The 22,152-nt window shown below is 39.0% G+C and overlaps 2 protein-coding genes across 27 annotated transcripts in view; both read left to right on the top strand.

Moving 5' to 3' along the window:
• The first annotated feature begins 1,063 nt into the window (after nucleotides 1-1,063).
• Nucleotides 1,064-22,152, top strand: part of LPAR1 (lysophosphatidic acid receptor 1) — a 352,881-nt gene continuing 331,792 nt past the window's right edge. For 24 of the 26 annotated variants that reach the window (XM_049636698.1, XM_049636707.1, XM_049636689.1 and 21 more), the window contains exon 1: nucleotides 1,194-1,413. The gene's annotated coding sequence lies outside the window, so the exon portion shown is untranslated. Of the gene's footprint in view, nucleotides 1,414-17,717; nucleotides 17,955-22,152 lie in introns of all 26 variants that reach the window. The other 2 variants (XM_049636493.1, XR_007459186.1) reach the window with 2 other exon arrangements.
• Nucleotides 2,090-5,876, top strand: LOC125926876 (olfactory receptor 2K2). Its single transcript, XM_049636769.1, has one exon. The coding sequence runs from the start codon at nucleotides 2,307-2,309 to the stop codon at nucleotides 3,297-3,299; it is 993 nt and encodes a 330-aa protein (XP_049492726.1). The 5' UTR covers nucleotides 2,090-2,306; the 3' UTR covers nucleotides 3,300-5,876.

Here is a 22,152-nt window from a genome sequence, read left to right as displayed (position 1 = left end):
CTGTGGGTTACTCTCGGTTTTTCAAAGTTTGATATAATTGCATCATTGACACATTATCCCTCAAGGACCTGAAGTTTTAAATCTCTGTATATTATGGCTGCTGAACTTTAAATTGTTCAGGGACAACAGGTATTCCCCCAAAACAACAGATGATTTAAATTTATGTAGTATGTTACTTGCTATCCTTTGGCACTTTTAGCTATGGAGGTGACAGTCAATACTTTTGAAAGAAATGAACTGCAGTGTTGATATGATATGTTTAACATTTTTAACATGGATACATTCATTCTTTTCTTGCACATAGCTAACTTCACATAGTACATCATAAAACAATATTTTATTTGGAGTTGGTGACAGGGAATTCAGATGGGAGGACCAATTTTTCCTGGCTACTATTTTTTAAAATATTTTTTTAATTTTTATTTTTAAGTAATTTCTGCACTCAGTGTGGGGTTCAGACTCACGAGCCCAAGATCAAGAGTCACATGCTCCACTGACTGAGCCAGCCAGGCACCCCTCCTGACTACTATTTTTAAACGGTAGAAAAATATCAAGTTCCAGGCAACCGGGCTGATTTTTCATTCTAAAAAATAATTGTCTTTTTTGCCAGTCTTAAGAGTAATACACACTCACACACAAAATTAAGTTTTTTAAAATAATCTCTTACAATAATAAGATAAAATGTTTGTACCGAATTTGTTAAATATAAAACCTGGCAGAGAAGTTCCTAAGAAATAATCTGTTAACTAACAAACGAATAAGAACTATCTCTTGTGATGTAGGAAAAATGAAGCTCTTAAAAGGCAAAGCAAAAACTCTGCACGCTCAACAAGTCTCCGCAGAGGAAAGCCATACTGGTAGGCTTTCCCTAGAATGCTAACAGCATATTGAGCATTAAATGATAATGTTTGAACCTACAATGCAACTACTTTGGGGACAGATGAGGAAAACAGAAAACAACGGCGGGCTTGGTAATAGGCTAAGAATGAGATACAGTGAAGCAGAAGTCACAGAGAATAATGTAATATAATGAAAACTATTTGAAAAACATTGCGCTCCTGTTCTAGGGGCATGGTATAAGCTGTTGTCCCCAACGTGATTATTTCCACCATCCCCCTGCATGCCAGTTTTTGAAACGTGGAGAACTGGGGGGCAAATGATAACATTGACGGAAACTGGGAAACCGAGAAGGAACACCAGTGATAAGAAAGTGAACAGTGAAACATTGTAAAGTGAGCCACATCATTGAGGAATTTGCCTATGAAAGAAAGAGCAAAGCCTATGGCAGTGCGAGGGAAACAGGACAAGGGAGGGAAGTTTTCAGAACAAGGATATCTGAAAATAGAAAGGAAAAAACTAGTGGGAAAAGGAACACAATTAAAGGTGAAAAAGAGCAATCTGTGCAGAAGGAAGGTAAGTTTTTGTCTTTTCTTTTTGTTAACATGAAATGTGAAAAAACCCCAAAAACACTCAGCATCTCGTTTATAATTAGATGATCTATAATATTCTTTTCCAAGAGATTTTAAGGTAGCTTAAAAAGGGAGTTCAGTTTCTGCACCTTCTAGATCTTCATGGGTTGTAATGTATAAGAAGAGTATTGCCTGGGTATAATTTTTAGCACTATTTACATGCTCACAAAAGGTATGGGTCCCAGTAATGAATGATACTGTCCCGTGGATGTGTCAGTGTTTAAAGAAGGTGGGCTATTTTGTGTGACTTGTAAACTGGTTCTTAAGTATAATCAGAATGGGTACCTACAATGCTTTAAACAATGTCATCATTTCTGAAGTGTATTGACCTCCAAGCTATTTGCTGGAAAGGAAAGAGTTCATTTAGACTCAGAACTTCATAGGTGTTAGTTTAAAATTCATTTATTTGTTTCTTTCAATATCCCTCCTCTTCTTTCAGTGAAGATCACTGCTAGTTTTTATTGTACAAGTGTGGTTTCTTTATGTCACTTATCTGGCTTACTTTTCTAATCCGTGCTCAGTTTATTCAGTGTTTTTTCATATTTTTTGGTCACACGGTACTTTCAAATCTACTGAAAAACTACTGCGTGCCGAGCAAGATAATAGGCTGAGATTCAGGTATTTAATATGTTTATCCTTGTTTTCAAATTTACTCTTTTCTAAATTTTGTTGTGGAAGAACCAACTTTTTATGTAGATCAAACCTGTCCCCCCCCTTAGATCAAACGATAAGTCTTGTGATTTCTTGTGGTCAAATAGAATTGTGTTTATACTAGTGAATATAAGTTTGAGAAGTGTTTTCCTAACTAAATGAACATTATGCTTGATCCATCTCTTTATGTCCTCAGATGAAATGAAGATTAATATTAGAATCACTACAGGTGCAAAAAAGGAGATGCAAGGAGAAAACCTCACCATTTGGAGCTTTTTTTTCCTGGAGGGTTTTTCTAGATACCCAAAGTTAGAGATTGTTCTCTTCGCCTTCAGTCTTGTGATGTATCTGATAACCCTCTTGGGCAACAGCACTCTTATTTTAGTCACTGTCCTAGAGTCACGCCTTCAAACCCCCATGTACTTATTCCTCGGAAATCTCTCTTTCATGGATATTTGTTACACGTCTGCTTCTATTCCCACGTTGCTGGTGAACTTGCTGTCATCCCAGAAAACCATTGTCTTTTCTGGGTGTGCTGTACAGATGTATCTGTCCCTTGCCATGGGCTCCACAGAGTGTGTGCTTCTGGCTGTGATGACGTATGACCGCCACGTGGCCATTTGCAACTCACTGAGATACCCCGTCATCATGAACAGGCAGGTCTGTGTGCAGATGGCCGCTGTCTCCTGGGTGATGGGTTGTCTGACTGCCCTGCTGGAAACCACTTGCGCCCTGCAGATACCCCTCTGTGGGAATCTCATAGACCACTTCACGTGTGAAATTCTGGCCGTGCTGAAGTTAGCTTGTGCACATTCCTTGCTCATGGACGTGATCATGCTGGTGGTCAGCGTGCTCCTCCTGCCCATCCCAATGCTCTTAATTTGTATCTCTTATGTCTTCATCCTTTCCACTATTCTGAGAATCAGCTCAGCAGAAGGAAGAAACAAAGCTTTTTCTACCTGTGGTGCCCACTTGACGGTGGTGATCTTGTACTATGGGGCTGCCCTCTCCATGTACCTAAAGCCTTCTTCCTCAAGCTCCCAAGAAGTAGATAAAATCATTTCACTGCTTTATGGAGTGCTCACCCCTATGTTGAACCCCATAATTTACAGTTTAAGAAACAAAGAAGTCAAAGATGCCATGAAAAAACTATTGTATCGAACACATGAAAATCTCTGACTGGATGCCCGCAGTTTTATCAGGGGGGTGTGCTCCTGGCAGAATTCCCCATAGAAATTCTAGACCGTACACTCACCCACAGAACACTGATTTGACCTTGAGCCCTATAATTTTACAGCTGTGAGGGTTGTGTACACAGAAGTGACTGCCCGTGGACAATAGCAGGTTCGCGTTTGCATTTGGCAACATTTGCTGTCTCTTGTGTTTCACGGTTGGAGAAGTTTTAGGCTGCAGAGTCCTGACACATTGGCTCCTGAAAGAAATTTGGATAAATTTACTCAGTGAATGTTGGTGCCAGAAAAATTTTGGATATGTTCTCTGCCTTAAATCCTTTCTAGAAGGAGGTGGGACCATAGGGAAACAAACGAATAATAGAGATTGGCCTTGATTATGCAAACGAGAAAATTAAAGAAAAATTAAAAGGCTCGCTCACCATCACACAGTTGCAGAACTGGAACTACAACCCCATTATCCCTTCATCTTTGTAAACATGTTGGACCACAGCGTGGTGGCTCCCTAACTACCGTTCCTCGTTCAGAACTCCTGATCAGAGCTTCTGACTTTCTGAGTAAGGCATCCAGTACTCATCTGCCAACCTTGATTTGCTCACCTGCCAACCTTGCCTTTCTAACCACATTGATATTTGTGTAAATTTTATCTGTTTCTTTGCCAGTATACCACCCATATGCTAAGTCTTTTTGTGTGTTTGTCTTCTTTCTTCTTTTTGGGTGATTGACTTCGGAAGGGCAGGGAAATCTATTCTATTGTACCTTTCATGTTTACAGCAGTCATTCGGTGAACTAATAAATTTACCAGCTTTAAAGTAATCTGTTTGAGAAGTAAGTCCCCCTTGAGAAAATTAGGAAGAAACAATATAGGGCAATGAGGTATATTGCTTTATAAATAGCCAAAGATGACAGAGATAACATTTATATCCATGTTTGAGCTTTTATTTGTCTAAAAATATTGCTTGTTGAAAATGTGGACTCTAGGCCTCTACTCCCAGAATCTGATTCAGTAGCTCTGACGTGGGGTCCTGGTATTCTGCATTTATGATAGATCCCTGAGAAATTTTGATACAGATTTTGAGATGACCAGACTTTGGGAGACATTATTTCCAGCAAAAACTGATCATTCCAAAATAAATGTGGGATTAGTTCTCATTTCTTCCCTTTTTCCTTTTATTAAAGAATTAAAAAAAATTTTTTATTGTGTTTATTATTTTTTTTGAGAGAGAGAGATAGAGTGCGAGTGGGAGAGGGGCAGAGAGAGAGGGAAACACAGAATCTGAAGCAGGCTCCAGGCTGTGAGCTGTCAGCACAGAGTCCAATGTGGGACTTGAACTCACAAGCTGTGAAATCATGACCTGAGCTGAAGTCGACGCTCAATCAACTGAGCCACCCAGGTTCCCCTAAAAAAATTTTTTTTAATGTTTATTTTTGATATACAGAGAGAAGCAAACCATGAGCCAGGAGGGGAGGGGCAGAGAGAAAGGGAGACACAGAATCTGAAGCAGGCTCTAGGCTGTCAGCATAGAGACCGATGCGGGACTAAAACCATGGACTGCAGATCATGACCTGACCTGAAGTGGGATGCTTAACTGACTGAGCCACCCAGGGGCCCCTACCTTTTTACCTTTTAATTTTGTTTTCCCTTTCATTGTTTGTGCCTCCATTGTACCTCCTCATTTGCCTACCTCCACTTCTAGAGTAGGGAAGGGGGGAGGTTTTGAGTGGAGGAAGGTTAGCCCACTTGGTAAATTTTACCATATGAAAGACCCAAGAAGTTCTAGTATTGGATGTTGAGTTTGGTTTATTTAACTCATACACCTTTAGATCTAGGGCTTTCATGACATGTTTCTGGATGTGTAACCCGCATATAAAGACACTTGAAATAATCACCCAGCAAAATTCTAGTGATGCAGCAAGGGGACCAGTTTGATGCCAAAATTGCTAAGAGATGTTTGATAATGGAGGATGAAGACAAGCCCTGAGTAAATGGCTTTGGGGTAGTAGAGGAGAGCTGACCAGGAAGCTTTCATCCCTGATGTGATTATTCTTCTCTTTGGATACCTCAACCTTCACAACCAGATACCACATTCATTTCCTGGTAATTTCAGAGTCATTTTGAAGTGCCCTTCTGTGGGAGACTTTTATTAGAGTGGAGCTGGATTTCATGTTAGAGTAGAAGTAATGGCCTCCCAGAAGTAGCTGTCGTCTGTGTAGTACCAAGTATAAACAGGAATAACCAAAGTTCTAGAAACAGCTGAAATCTTTTCTTCAAAGAGTGAATTATGAGAACTTAAAGACACAGCAACTGAGTAACCTCTGTAATTAGTGATCAACTTTGATGCAAGGAACTGAGCAAATTGACACGGAGACCAGAGTTTCAGAATGGAATATGGATCAGAATGGGATGCTGAAACAGATTAGAGATGATCCAGATGTCAGAAAAGGACCCACAAAGGGACACAGGCAAATATCTCTGTAACAGCTCTTGGCTCAGATATGAGAGATTAGGAGTTATGGTAGTCACAGCCATATGTTATGCAAAGTTGCTGTGAAAAACAAGTGCATATAAATATAAATGTGGTTTATATAATATAGTCATATATATATCATATATCTATATGTCATATCTATATATCATCTATATATCATATATCATATGTATATCACATATATATCATATATCCTATATATTCCTATATATATCACATATATATCATATATATTCCTATATATATCATATATATATCATATGTCATATGATCATATTTATATATATGCCTATATATGCCTATATTATAGGCAATCCTGAAGTTAATTATTGGTAACTTTAATAGGAGTGGTGCATTCCTTCATTTGGATTAGATTCCATCTCAACCAGTACTAACTACAATCATTACTTTTAGAGAGTCTCAGGTAAGGGATCCTTTTCAGGTATTGTTAAAAAGAGGAGTAAGGTAAAAGTATGCCTGGCACATCATTTCCTGGATGATTGCATAACCAGATTTATGCTGGAGAAAAATATGATCATGTCACTTCCCTGCTTAAATCCTTTAGTGGCTTTTAATTACCCTAAAAAAACTTGAAATCCTTAAGATGACATTCAGGGGTTTTCTTAATATGATTGCCCACCATTTACATCCTTGGCTCTGGGAACACACAACTCCTTTTGGTTTCATGGAAGTGGTATCCTGTGTCTTGCTTCTTCTCTTATTAGGAACGCTTATCACAATTTGTAACTTGATCATAATTTGTGGGTTTGCTTGTTTAATATCTATTTCACTGGTCTGTAGGTTCATTGAGGCAAAGGCTGTATCAGTTTCATCGGCTGTTGAATACCTAGGGCTTAGCACAAGGTCTGGCACAGAGAAGACATTTTGTGCATACTTTTTGTGAAGGACCAGCTGTTCAGTGAACATATGTTGAATAAAAATATGCATGTAATAAACCTTTGATGGCTATTGAATTTGGTGCTTGATCATCCCTGAAAGTGTCCCTGGTGACCTCTAGGTGTCAAAGAAGGCTGATAGTGGGGTTGGAGGGTAAATCATGAGTTGTATTTTAGACATGTTGAATTTGTCATTATTTTGAGATCTAGAAGTAGAAATATCAAGGAGTCAGTTGGGTATGCAGGTTGTAACTAATGAGAAAGATCAGCCTGGAGATACAAACTTGTGACATATTTGCACATATGTAATTAAGTGATGAACGTGGTTGACGTGAACTTAGGGAGAGGGTATAGAGTGAGAAAATAGCCTAAGATGAAACTAGAGAAACACTAATATTTAAAGCCCATCAAATAGGAAAAGCCAACAAAGGGGGATTGAAAAGGAGCTAACTCTAAGTAGGAAGAGGGCAAAAACCAGGACACAGATTCCAGTTTTGATCAAGATGAAGTAAACACACGCCATCTTGTTTCTCCCACTGAATGAAATTAAAAACTCTAAGCAGCCCAAATGTCCACTGACTGATGAATGGATAAAGAAGATGTGGTGTGTGTATATGTACACACACACACACACACACACACACACACTGGAATACTACTCAGCCAAAAAAAAAGAATGAAATCTTGCCATTTGCAATGACATGGCTGGAGCTAAAGAGTATAAATGCTAAGTGAAAGAAGTAGTCAGGGAAAGACAAATACTATATGACTTCACTCAGATGAAATTAAAAAAAACCAAAGCATATGAGCAAAGGAAAAAGAGACACAAACCAAGAAACAGACTCTTAACTATAGAGAACAAACTAATGATTACCCGAGGGGAGGTTGGTGGGGGGATGGGTGAAATAGGTGAGGGGGATTAAAGAGTGCACTTGTGATGAGCACTGGGTGATGTATGGAAGTGTTGAACCACTATATTGTGCACCTGAAAAGAATATTGCACTGCATGTTAACTGTACTGGAATTAAAATAAATACATACACACACATGCTCTAGACAGAATGTGTGGAGCAACTCTCTGAGGAGTCTGGAAAAGAAATGCTAACAGGCAGACCTGGGAAGGGAACTACCTTGCAAGCTACCAACAAACTCATGGTGAATTTTTTGCCTCTCCTCTCCCTGCCCCGATATCTCTTGGCTTTGGCTGCAGGGAAGGCTGAAACCCAAACCTGTGCCCTGGGATCAGATAGAAAGATAGACAGAAAGAGCTCCAGGTGACATTCCCTTTTCTTTTTTGGTCTGGAAGAGAGAAATGGGGCTCCTGTCCATCAGAAAGAGTGAAGTACATTCCCTGATGTTTTTCTGTTATCTCTTGCCCACATCCCCAGGCGGTCCTGTGGGGACAGTGGCGATACCAGCACTGGTGAATGGCAGGCAGCTGAAATCCTTAGGAAACAGCACTTCTTGACTGGAGGGCTGTGGTCCCAAGAGCATGGGAGGACCTTATAGTTTCTTCTCTCTCTCTATCTTCTCACTGTTTGGTACCTGAAGCAGGGACTTTTAGCTTCCAGAACTGTAAGAAAGTAAATTTTTTCTGTTTAAGTTACCCAGTCGGTGGTCTTCTGTTATGGCAGCTTGCATAGACTAATAGGTGGCCCCTTCCTCCATTTCCAAAGCCAGCAAATGAATCAAGTCTTTCTCATATTGCATCACTCTGACCCTGCTTCTGTCATCATATCTCTTTCTTCAATTCTGTTCTGTCTCTTCCTCCCACTTTTAAAGGCCCTTGTGATTATACTGGGCTGAGGCGGATAAGCTGTTTGTTGTAAGGTCAGCTGATTAGCAACCTTAATTCCATCTGCAACCTTCTCTCCTTCGCCAGTTTGTATACAACACATTTTCTTTATCCATTCATCCATCAACGGACAGGACATTTGGGTTTCTTCCACCTCTTGGCTATTGTGAATAATGCCTTTGTGAACATGGGTGTACAGATATCTCTTTGAGATCCTGCTTTCAATTCTTTTGGATATGTAACCATGAGTGAGATTGCTGGAGCATATGATAATTCTATTTTAAATTTTTTTGAGGAAAACACCATACATTTTTTCCCAATTTCTCCACATCTTTGTCATCACATGTAATTTTCTGTTTTTCTTTTTTTTATACATTAACTGTCCTAATTGGTATAAGGCGATATTTCATTGTGGTTTTGACCTGCATTTCTTTAATGATTAGTGATGCTGAGCATCTTTTCATATAATTTTTGGACATTTGTTTACTTTACAGAAATGTTTACTCAAATGTTTTGCTTATTTTATTTTACTGTCTCTATTATGTCCTTGATTAAATGGTAAGTTCTTTAACATGGTACCTTGGCTCTCTTAAAATTCTTTTTTTCATTAGGCTTTAATTTTTTAGAGTAGTTTTAGGTTCCCAGTAGAGTTGAGGGGAAGGTACAGAGATTTCCCATACACTACCTGCTCCTGTGCCCACAGCTTCCGCCATTATCAACACACCTCCACAGGAGGGGTACATTTGTTATTCAGTTGATGAACCTACGTTGACACATCACAATCACCCACAATTCATCATTTACAGTATGGTTTACTCACGGTGTTGTATATTCTGTGGGTGTGAACAAATATATAATGACCTGTAGCCATCATTATGGCTTCATACAGAGTATGAGGCTTCATGGTATTTGCAATATATAAAATAGGGTGAATTTCTTAAGCTTGAGAGTAATACTACTCTTGGACCCTTTCATGAATACTTTAAACTGTCTCTACCTCTCAATATTTCACTCTTTCTCTTAAGTAGAGATTACTTTACTTTGAAGGTACTTCAAATTTCCCTTAGGAGAAACTTTCTAAGAAGAAAACTTCTCTTACTAAGAAGTCTCAGTTGGATTTTCCCATGTTTGCTCTCAACCCCCTGCCTACCCAGGGGGCTGGGTCTCACGGTGTCTCATTTAACCTGTGTGCACTTCCAGAGCACCAGCGCCACTTGGGTTCTAAACTACAATGAGTCTCGACAAAGCACAGTTCCCTCCAGGGCAGTGAGAACCAGCCTGTGACTTGTACCCGTGTAGTGGGAATAGTGTCATGATGAAGAAGTGAAGTGCTGCAGAGAAAGAAAAGCATTATGACTATTTTGGTTAGGTAGGGTTTGTCAACAAAGGCATTCTTGCACCATTGAAGAGTTGAGCCAAGTAGCTGCTTGCCCCAAAGGGCCATGGGAACATCTCAGAGGGTGATGGAGAATACGGAATAAGAGAAGTGGAGTGGTGTGCATGCATTTTCCTGCCCACTGAGCAAAGAAGTACCTTCTCAGTGTAACCCTCTTCTTATCTTCTATTTCTTTTTGTTTAACATTTATTTATTTTTAAGAGACAGAGAGAGACAGAGCACGAGTGGGGGAGGGGCAGAGAGAGAGGGAGACACAGAATCCGAAGCAGGCTCCAGGCTCTGAGCCGTCAGCACAGAGCCCGATGTGGGGCTTGAACCCATGAATCATGAGATGATGATCTGAGCTGAAGTTGGACACTTAACTGGTTGAGCCACCAAGGCATCCCTTATCTTCTATCTCTGTACCTCAAATGGGCCTCGTGTTAACCAATACGACTTTTCTCTGTTTTTTTTTAACTTTCCCTATGTTTTCTCTCTTTTTTTTAGGTAGTAAATAAGTCTTAGAGATTTAATGCGCGGTATAAATATACGCACCAATATTGCATTATAATCAAACTTGTTGAGAGACTAGAACTTGATTATTCCAACCACTAAAAAGAAATGATAATTATGTAATGTGATGGAGGTGCTAATTATCACTACAATGGAAATCGCTACCTTATAAAAATCTATCATATTAACATGTTGTACACCTTAAATTTATACAACATTGTAAGTCAAAAATATTTCAATAAGAAAAAGGAAAGGCAGTTGTAAGATAATAAACCAGTACACACATATATACATGTATAAGCAGATACATATATATGTGTGTATAAATATAAATATAAATATAAATATAAATATAAATATAAATAAACTGAAAAACAAAGATTAGCGTCAACTATCTTTGGCTTCCATAAAATGGTTCCACTACTTGCCTGTGAAGTGTTTAATGTTTTTCCAAGTCAAATCACTGAAAACAATTTTATAGAGTAACCCAGGAAGCAGAGCAATGATGTCATCAATTGAAAAGTTATAGGGGTGCCTGGGTGGCACAGTCGGTTAAGTCAGGTCATGATCTCACAGTTTGAGTTTGAGGCCTGTGCTGGGCTCTGTGCTGACAGCTCAGAGCCTGGAGCCTGCTTTGGATTCTGTCTCCTTCTCTCTCTGCCCCTCCCCACTTGTGCTCTCTCTGTCTCTCAAAAACAAATAAATGAAAAGTTATTAAACCTTTAGTTGCATTATATAATTATACAGGCATATCTTAAAGAATAGCTAACCCGTTGGCAATGAAGACAGACTGTCATTTACCTGACTTCTATATTAGAACTGAATTCAGGGATGCCTGGGTGGCTTAGTCAGCTACGCATCCAACTCTTATTTTGGTTTCAGGTCATAAACCCAGGGTTGTGGGATAGAGCCCCATGTTGGGCTCCACGCTGGGCGTGGAGTCTGCTGAAGATTCTCTTTCTCCCTCTCTCTCTCCCCTCTCCCCTGCTTTCATGCATTTTCTCAAAACAAAACAAAAACTGAGTTCAATTTACCATTTCTAATATTATTGAGAGAGCTTATTAGAACATAAGACTTTGATGACAGAGACCCAAATCTTTTTTTCCCCCAGAGTTTGCTAGTCAAACATGAATTCTTTTTCATACTTCTATAAATTCCTAACCTTTTTAGTCTTAAAAAAACCCAAAAGCCACAAATTAAAGTATGAAATTCGTAAGTTCCATTGTAATTATTAGCCTCAGCCTCCCCCATCAACATTTAGCCCAACTATGTATTTAATCTTCCTTTTTTCTTCACTCACCTGTATCTTTCAAAATCTCCCAGCGTTCAAAAAGACAGTCTTCTCCCTGATTAACAGCGCACAAAACTCTCACAAATTGCCTACTTTTTTTCCCTACAGTTTTATTCTATTAATTTGGGTTTACTTATATATTATATTGTAAAACATTTTTTTAAAGTTTATTTATTTTGGGAGAGAGAAAGAGTGTGTGCGTGCAAGTTGGGGAGGGGCAGACAGAGAGGGAGAGAGAGAGAATCCCAAGAAGGCTCTGCACTGTCAGTGAAGAGCACAGCTCAGGGCTCAAACTCACAAACCGTGAGATCATGATCTGAGCTGAAAGCAAGAGTCGGACGCTTAACCCACTGAGCCACCCAGGCACCCAAGAACTAGCAACAATTACTAAAGGACAAAGCGGCTAATTCTAGACGTTGGCTATACCTCTTGGCTGTATGTGTGTGTTCTCATCTGTTACTCCTCATCCATGTCCTTACCGGAACTGCTACAGTGGGAGGGATCCAAAGGTCTTCCATTTTTGCCGGAGCAGGCTGCAGCTCTAAAGTGCGTGCCTTTTCCACATTCTTTGACATCTCCTCTTACCCAAAATCCTCGTTGAGACTCCCTTCTGCCTTTTGGAAGAATGCAATCTCACCAGTTTCCCTAAAGTTGAGATAGAAATACATCACAAACGCAGAGTTCCATTTCCATAAGAAGGTACAGGTCAGAGCCTTGGCATTTCTCCTTCTCACCTTCTCCCTCTTCCCTGTGGGCTGTCGCCATGGACTTAGGGCTGTTTCACAGTTCGTGGAGCAGGGTGTCAACTTGGACCATGCTGTGAAGTTGCAGTCATCTCCACTGTGCATTCTCGCACAAGGGGAGGCATGCCATTTGTCTGCTTGAGGCATTCTGTCATTTCTGCTGACTGGGTATCATCAGAGATGCAGGACACCAAAATTCTTGGGACTCTTGAAGTCTGACATCAGTTTCACAAGGCTGAAATCAAGATGTCAGCAAGGCTGGTTCTTACTGGAGGCTAGGGAGAATCAAGTATCTCACCTTTTCCAGCTTCTAGAGGCCACCTACATCCTTCACTGCTATGCCCTGGCTCCAGCTTCAAAGCCCACAGTGTAGTATCAGCACACCTCCGCCTCTCTGTCCCTTGACACATCATAAAAGAAGACTGTTTCCCTGACAGAATGTGAATGGTAGCATAGTGCCCAGAACAAATTAAGGCTGTGGGTCAGAGCTATGCCTTCAACATCTGTTGGTTTTTTTTTTTTTTTCATTTTTATTTTTTTAAATGTTTGTCTATTTTTGAGAGAGAGAGAGAGAGAGAGAGAGAGAGAGAAATAGAGAGGGAAGGAGTAGGGGAAGGGCAAGGAGAGAGGAATACAGAGGATCCAAAGTGGGCTCTGCACTGACAGCAGAGATCCCAATGTGGGGCTCGAACTCACAAACGGTGAGGCCATGATCTCGGCCAAAGTTGGAGGCTTAACTGACTGAGCCACCCAGGCGCCCCAATGTCTGTTAGCTCTAGAGAACATGTACCATCTACTCTAATTATCCAAGCAGTCCTGGGAGGCTCCGTCCACTCTCACATTGCCTACCAGCTGTGCTTCAAGGAGAGGAATTTTAGTAGTTCATCAAAATTCTTTTTAATTTCCTTTCTAGCATGTGCTGTCTTTCAGCCACAGGCAATAGTTAGCTCGATGGAATTTACATCTGGAGAACAACATTCCAATGTAAGAGAGACATTGATAAACAGGGACTATGTCATATTTTATGCACATACTTCCTGAGTACATTTTCCTTGAAAAATTATTTTGTCTTTTTTTGCATAGTCAATGAATAAATACATTCTTGTGAAAACCATTAAAGCACAACGATTTATCAGGCTGCTCCTTTGGATATATCCACAGTTCATCCCACTCTCACCACCAGGGTTAATTCTTCTAATCAGACCTTTCTTATTCTTATTCAGCACTGTGGCAGTACTCAAACTTTATTGTGCTTAAGTATTACCTGGAAAGCAAGTGGTGGGCAAGCAGCTTGATTCCTCAGCCCTACTCTAGAGATTCTGATTCAGTAGGTTTGGGGGGAAGTGAGAATATGTTTTTCTGATTAAATCTTAAATAATGTTGACGTTGCTGATCCACAGACCACATTTTGAAAGGCACTGCTATTGGCATATGGTATAGAAGTGGTATAGAAATATTTAGTATAATTTTGTGTATATGGTGTTATGCAAATATTACACTGTTTATAATTTGCTTTTAAAAATTAATGTATCTTGGAAACAGCATCATGGCAAGAATATGGGTCTACCATGCTCTTTTAAGCTCCTACAGAGTATCTTATATTTCCTTCTGTTTCATTAGGTGCTTACTATAATTTGTTAGGATTTCCTTTCTTGTACAACAATTTGTGTTGATACTTGTCTGTTTAACGTTTGGTTTTTAATGTTCTTTTTATTAACTGAAACACAAGCACTAGCCAGAGGATGTATATCTATCTTCTCTAAGTATAGTCACACACTTTAACTATTGTATTTCATCTTTTAAAGAAATCTTTCCTCAGAGACTCCTAACTTGCTAAAGTCTTTCCTGGTCATTCTCTAGACTTGGTATAGAACTGTGATCTCTATCAGTAATCTGTGGTCTCTATCAGTAATCTGGGATTGCTTTTGCTTCTGACTTGAGCTGTGTTCCCCAGTTCCTGATTTGATATTTTCCTCTCGCCTCTTCCCAAACTGCCTTGTTTTGTTAGTTCAATAGCTTTCCAGAAAAGGGTGCATGAGTGGTAATTTTTTTGTGACTTTGAATGTCTGGACATATCTTTGTTCTGTTGATGGTTTGGCTGGCTATAGAATTGTTAATATTTTGAAATTTCTTAATGATGTGTCTTTGTATGGATTTTTTTTTCAGCCACAGTTTGGGTACTGCTTGGAAACTTTCAATCTGAAATCTGATTGATTTCAGATATATATCTACATATATACATACTGTGATGATTTCCTTCTCTTTATTTTCTGGACTTTAAGTATTATGTTGGAACTTCTGGATTGGTACTCTAATGGGCTAATCTCTTGTCTTTGTGTTTTTGCTCTATCCACTGGGAGATTTTTGTAACTTCATCTTCCAACTTTTCTGTTTAGTTTTTCCTAGTTTTGACCTTGTTTTTACTTTCCAAGAGCTATTTTTATTCTTTGAATGATTTTTTAACTTTTTTATGAATAGAATTTATTGTCAAATTGGCTTCCATACAACACCCAGTGCTCATCCCAACAAGTGCCCTCCTCAATGCCCATCACCCACTTTCCCTTCTCCCCCACCCACCCTGAGTTTGTTGTCTGTATTTAAGAGTCTCTTGTGGTTTGCTTCCCTCCCTCTCTGTACCTATTTTTTTCCCCTTTCCTTCCCCCATGGCCGTCTGTTAAGTGTCTCAAGATCCACATATGAGTGAAAACATATGATATCTGTCCTTCTCTGACTGACTTATTTCACTCAGCATAATAACTTCCAGTTCCATCCACATTGCTGCAAATGTGGATGATTTGCATTTCATCCACATGATTTCATCTGAATGATTTTTATACACTACAACTTCTTTATCCACTTATTTGTCAATGGACACCTAGGTTGTTTCAACATCTTGGCTGTCATAAATAAATAATACTGCCATGAACATGAGGGTGCAGATATCTCTTTGACATAATGTTTTAGTTTCCTTTGGATACATTCACAGAAGTGGGGTTACTGGATCATATGGTAGTTCTATTTTTATATTTTTGAGGAACCTCTATATCATTTTCCATAGTGGCTGCACTAATTGATATTCCCACCAACAGTATACAGGGCTCCCTTTTCTACACATCCTCACCAGCACTGTGCCTTGTCTTTTTGATGCTAGCCATCTTAGTAGATGTGAGGTGATATTTCATTCTGGTTTTGAATTAATTTCCCTGATGATTAGTGATGTTGAGCACCTTTTGATGTACTTCTGTTGGTTATTTGTATGTTTTCTTTGCAAAGGTATCTATTCAGATCCTCTGCCCATTTTAAAATTAGACTGTTTTTGCTATTGAATTGTGAGTTCTTTGTATATTTTGGAAATTAACCTCTTATATATAATTTGCAGATGTTTTCTACCATTCCACAGGTTGCCTTTTCATTTTGTTGATGGTTTCCTTTGCTGTGCAGAAGCCTTTTATATTAGATTTTGATTTATATATTTCAAAGCTGTGTAGTTAAATCTATAAAATATCATGACTGTTGTGTCTTTTTGATATATTGAAATGTGCTTGCACAGTTATTAATATGTAATAGTCCTCCTGGGTTACTCTAATAATTTTCATCTTGTATTTATTTCAATATTAATATTGTTATGGTTGGTTTTCCTCTAAGCATTCTCTTGATATACCGTTTCTCATCCCTTTATTTCAACATTGTCTTGTTATTTTAAGCCCATCTCTTAAATAGTTGAGTTTAATTTTAACCTCCTCAATCTGTGAGTCTGTCCTCTAAAACGAATTTTACTTATTAATATTTATTGTTATTTTATATTTAAGCCTGTTTGTACCCCTTATTTATTTGCTCATTCTTGCTATGCTTTTGTATTATTTTTTACTTCGCTCCCCACCCCCATTCTATTGTTTGTTGAATTGATGATTTCTTTTTTGTTTCCTGTTAGTGTATTAGAAGAAATAATGCCATACACATATTTAAACTTATATTTTCTAACAATGTCTATAAGTTAATACCTACATCTGTAGGGGCTCCTGGGTGGCTCAGTTGATTGAGCATCTGACTTTGGCTCAGGTCATGATCTGGTGGTCTGCCCCTCCCCTGCTTGCACTTTGTGTCTCTGAAATAAATAAAAGGTTAAAAAAATTAAAAAAACCCCCTACATCTGTAGAAGTTAGGTACTGTTATAATGATGTTTTGTAATATGCTATCCCCCAGATAAACCCAAATAATAGCAGTCTTTTCACCATTCATGCATCTATGTAGTGGCTGAGGTTCAGCTGATATAGGCTGGGTGTGGTGACATAGCTTTGCTACTCATGGTGTCTCGGTTGATTGGTTGGAATACCTGTGCTCCATGTGTCTGTCATCCTCTCCTTGGAACAGCAGGCTGGGGCATGTCTTAATAGCAATAGTGTAGGCACAAGAGGGTAAGCTTAACTCTGAAAGCCCGTTTTAAGTCTCTGGTTGAGTCATAGCTGCTAACATGTCACATGTTCTAGCACACGGTGAATAGATAAGGATATATACTCCAAGGCATTATGAGGGCATTGCAAAATTACATGATAAGGAGTGTGGATGTGTGATCCCATTACTAAGGAGAGAGAGAACAGAGTAAGGATCCAGTCTACCAGGACGTTCTTCCCTTTAACAAGATGACCTTTAAAAAAATTTGTACAGTCCCTCTTTTTTTCCTCCCTACCATCTTCTATGTATATATTTGAGATTTTTGTTATTTGATATTGCTGTTATTTTTAATTTAAAAAATGTATACTTATTGAGACAGGGATATCCAGGGTGCTGCATGGATCTGAGTTCTGGCAGTGGCTGCTATGATGCACTGATCAGAGTCTCCATCAGGAAAGAGGGACTCTCAGCTGTGGGGATGTTGCCCCCATCCAGACTATTCTCAACTCTCAGACACTGTCAGGGATTGCCTTGACCGAAGAAGGTGCCTTGCCAAGACCATGCCCTCCTCCCAGGTGGTCCCATCCAATGACTGTTGAGTATGTTGAGTATGAGGATATCAAAGTCTGGCCCTTTTGCTCTAGTTTAGGGTGGTCCTCAAGGTTCATCCAACTTTTGGAACTCCTCAGAGAATCAGCTAAGGCTTCTTCTTCTTTTTTTTAATATGAAATTTATTGTCAATTTGGTTTCCATACAACACCCAGCGCTCTCACCTAAGGCTTCTATTGCAATACATTGTATCACTGCACAGTTTCTGCCTAATCTTGCTCCCTTACCCTCCTTTCTCTTCCTGAAGTGTTGATTCTCAGAGCACTCCCAATTAAGCTTGTTTACATGCTAATTCCTATTTCAGATAACTTACCTGGGAACCCATCCCTGAGAGTTGACGTGCGTGGTCCCCCAAACCCAAACCAGATCAAAACAAAAGACACATGCTGGGATAAGATCCTGGAGCAGAACCACACATTACCTGGTTGGCAAAGAGAACTGTTACTGGTGGTAGCGGGAGCACCACGAGACCCTGACAAAAAAGCAGTATAATTGTGAAAAAATCTACTGTTGGGCAATTGGGACAGTGGATCAGTGGAAGGTAATGTGTTAGCAGGTACAATGTGTAAAGCAGATAGTAAAAATGAGAGAAAAAGCAACTATAAGTATAATAATATTGAATGTTTATTACTAAACTCAATTGAAACTTGGAAAAAGATAATGAAAAGTTAAGAAAGAGCAATTAGAAATTACAAGCTAAATGTGAAAGTCAAAGGGCCTACTTGGTATCATATGCAAATGTTCTCATGTCCTATGGCTGGAAAGCAGAGAAAACAAAGGACCAGGGTCATGAGATTAATTGTGAGTAGATGAGCCCTAAACCAAGGTATATCTGCAATGTCAAGGTTGGGAAACAATAGGACCCTGCCATCTTGGATGGGGACAGTGATATTAATGCATCCTAAAAATCTTGAATCCTCCAGATTTTTCTGAGTCTTTGAGCCTGAAGAAGTGGCCCACTTTCTTATAAGGGCTAGAATTCCTTCCTTGCTTGAAGATGATGCAAAGGCACCTCTCCCTTACCCCCATCAGGATGTATACCTGTCTCCCTTCCTGGCCCAAAGCCAAATCTCCCTTCCTGGGATTAAGTTATAATATCACCCAGGAGGGGATGTACTAGATCTGAAAGACAGGAAAAGAACACAACCTCAAAGGAGCCGTAGTATTTAGCTAGCATGTTTCAGCAAAAGCTGGGAGAAACATGGGGTTGGGTTTTGAGGGTCCCTGATCAAGAGGAGAGGAACAGGATTTAAGGTAGAGGAAAGGAGAGTGTGTCAATTTGAGAGCACTCTGTCAGGAATAGGATGTATATAAATAATATATAAATGTTTCAAATGTGAATATTTTTTGTGTTTTCATGTAACATAACTTTTCTTCAATTGAATACAGACCTCCATCATTTTCAGTCACTGCATGGTGTTCTATTATGAGGATGTATCATAATTTTAATGTTGTTTTGTGTGTCTCTGAATGAACACTGCTTTTCCTTTTTTGAGTAATTACATTTTGTCCATTGGTCAAGCAGCAAATTTTGTCCTACTGTTCTGTTACTCAGTCTTGCCATATTGTTTGCACTTTGGATGTCATTCACTATTCTTGATCAGCTTTTCCCTCTCTCTTTGGAATTGCTTCACATTTGTTTACTTTAGTGGAACAGAAAGAAAGAATTCTCAGTGATGTTGCTTTTACTAAAGACAGTTCTGAAAATACAGCAGCTTTTAATAAGTCTTATTTCCTCAAAACATGCAGACTCTTTTAATTAAGAATTTTGTGTTGGTCTGAAAACTGCAAAGTTCTTTCACTATTGTGCCTTGTGGTTTTGTGATATAGAGAATGTACACAAAAGTAAGGATTAATTCTATGAAGACACACGGGTCTGCTCACCTGTTTGCCTCCACATTTTGGAAACCAAATAATCTAATAGGATAGTCAAGTGTGACTGGCTTCATCAAAATGTATTTCCAAAGCATACATGGCGGAAGTCTTTACATTGAACCTTTTGAAATGCCGTAATGGGAAAGAAGTGTACAAAATCTCTTAAATGGTCAACTTAAGGAGGATTGTATACAATAAACATATACATATATAATGGGGTCCTGATATTAACTTACAGTTGGTGTATAACTATGAGTGCTTTCCTTATTCTGTCAGGCTTAGACTTCTCTTCTCAAATAATTTAGGTTCTCTTGATGTTTTTCTATCTAGTGGTCATGAGGAAGCTTAATTTGCAAGACATATTTGAGGACATTGAGATAAAGTACTGGCCAAGTAAGATTTCTTCAAAGTAGTGAAGGGAATGTTGAGGACAATAGAATTCAAACAAAGAGCAGATAAGAACTCTACATACGTTTTTGGTGAAACAAAGAAAGAATGAAGACATGAGAGTAGAAACATTGGGTGAATTTGCGGATATCAGGTGGATCCAGCAAGGGGAAATTCTTTTGGGCACAGATTCATAGCCAAGTACTCCTCACTCATCTGAGTACCTTCTTGCTGGGTTTCATGGCATTACTTCTTTTCATGATCCCCAAATGTTGTAAACCCTCAGATATCAGAAACTTTTGGAAAAAGCTATGATCATTTAAGCAGAAAAAACTAACTTCCAACTTTAGGGGCCATGGTGGAAAGCACCAATAATTGCATAGACGTGTGAAGACCTTTGATGCTACCAATGGTAGCTGGTGGGCAAGAAGAACATTGATGATAGGAGTTCTTTTATTTTTTTTTAAATATAATTTATTGTCAAATTGGCTTCCATACAACACCCAGTGCTCATCCCAACAAGTGCCCTCCTCAATGCCCATCACCCATTTTCTCCTCTCCCCCACCTCCCACCCACCCTCAGTTTGTTCTCTGTATTTAAGAGTCTCTTGTGGTTTGCTTCCCTCCCTCTCTGTAACTATTTTTCCCCCTTCCCTTCCCCCATGGCCTTGTGTTAAGTCTCTCAAGATCCACATATGAGTGAAAACATATGATATCTGTCCTTCTCTGACTGACTTATTTCACTCAGCATAATACCTTCCAGTATCATCCACGTTGTTGCAAATGGCATGATTTCATTCTTTCTCATTACAAAGTAGTATTCCATTGTATACATAAACCACATCTTCTTTACCCATTCATCAGTTGATGGACATTTAGGCTCTTTCCGTAATTTGGCTGTTGTTGAAAGCGCTGCTATAAACATTGGGGTACATGTGCCCCTACAAATCAAGACTCCTGTATACCTTGAGTAAATTCCTAGTAGTGCTATTGCTAGGTCATAGGGTAGTTCTATTTTTAATTTTTTGAGGAACCTCCACACTGTTTTCCAGAGTGGCTGCACCAGTGTGCATTCCCACCAACAGAGCAAGAGGGTTCCCGTTTCTGATAGGAGTTCTCTTATGAGGAAATTAACAAAGGTGGGTGTTGGCTCAGAGCAAAATGCCATATTATCATTATCCAAGTTTGTGATATTCCTTCAAGTTGGTATGCTCTGGGGGCAGTAAGAGTCTTTTTCCACCTTCTTCTCCTCCTTCTTCCCTTTCTTTCTCTTTCTTTAAAAATGTGTCTTTATCTTTTGCATTATCTCTTTCCACATGCCTTTGTGCCATTTCCTTCCACCTGAATCTGATCTTTCTCAATGCCCTGTTTTTATTTGAAAATAATTTGTGTGTCTTGTTAAAGTAAACAGGTTCATTCCGAAAGACTGATTCCTGGATGATTTAAAGGGATAAATTCATTAATGTCTTCTAATTTACTTTTTTCCAGCCTGATTTATTTTGCATCTTGGGCTCATGCTAATTTTTATAGGTGCACTAGGAGGCACTGTTGAGTTTTAAATATCCCAGTAGTGTTTTCCTGGTTTATATTAATGCTGAACTTGCAATTCCTTTCATTTATGTCAGTATTTCACCTTCTGTGCTAGCAGTAGGGTATGAAAAAGATGTGTAGATTTGCTTCCAGTGCAGAAAAAAATAATGATGATTTAAAACAGTGCTTGTTGAAAGTTAGGGTAAGAAAAATGCGTATTTGTGAAGGAGTATTGATTCTTTTTCTTTTGGCATTTATGGGTTATAAATTCACATTAGTGATACAGCCAATATACAAACCACAGTTGTAGCAACCAGAGAAGGAAACAGGATATGGCCCCTTTTGTAAGATGCTCATAATATTCCCAAGGAGGCAGGGGAAAACTCCATTCATCTGCAGTTTATTCAGAATGTTCTTTTCTTTCGCTTGTCATTTTGAAATGGATTTAACTGCTGGATTTAACTGGATTTAATGGATTTAACTGTTGCTAAAAAGTTACAGGAACAACAGCCTCATAGCTAGAAATCATCTGTTTCTTCACAAAACAAGTTCGCCCAGATCAGTCATGTGACCTCCCCAGCAGTGCCCAGCCCTCTGACCTGAGTCTTGTTGGAACAGCATCTCTTTGGGATTGAAAAAGAATTCATGTTCTAAGTCTTTCCTGCTATTTCTCTCAAGTTTGTTGCCTGCTGTAATGTCGAGTCCTTTTTCCTTTTAAACCACGTACTGCAAAGTCAACCTAAAAACCCAAATCCTTTCGACAGAGAATTCAATGTGCGGATTTGGGATAATATAAGCCACAAATGTCTGATCAGTATCTTACCACTACACAAGTTAAAAACATTGATTAGGTGTGGTTTGAGTTTTCTCATTGGTAAAGCAAGGTTAGTTGTGTGAACATTTAAACTGTTTTTAGTATAATTCAAGCTGAACCTCAGAAGATTCTT

This window comes from Panthera uncia, chromosome D4 (assembly GCF_023721935.1).
Source record: "Panthera uncia isolate 11264 chromosome D4, Puncia_PCG_1.0, whole genome shotgun sequence".
Classification (NCBI taxonomy): domain Eukaryota; kingdom Metazoa; phylum Chordata; class Mammalia; order Carnivora; family Felidae; genus Panthera; species Panthera uncia.
The sequence above is the reverse complement of the archived record's forward strand: the minus strand, read 5'-3'. Positions and strand labels throughout refer to the sequence as shown.

Coding starts and splice junctions, on each gene's coding strand:
- LOC125926876 (XM_049636769.1), top strand. CDS start 2,307: ATGTCCTCAGATGAAATGAAGATTAATATTAGAATCACTACAGGTGCA.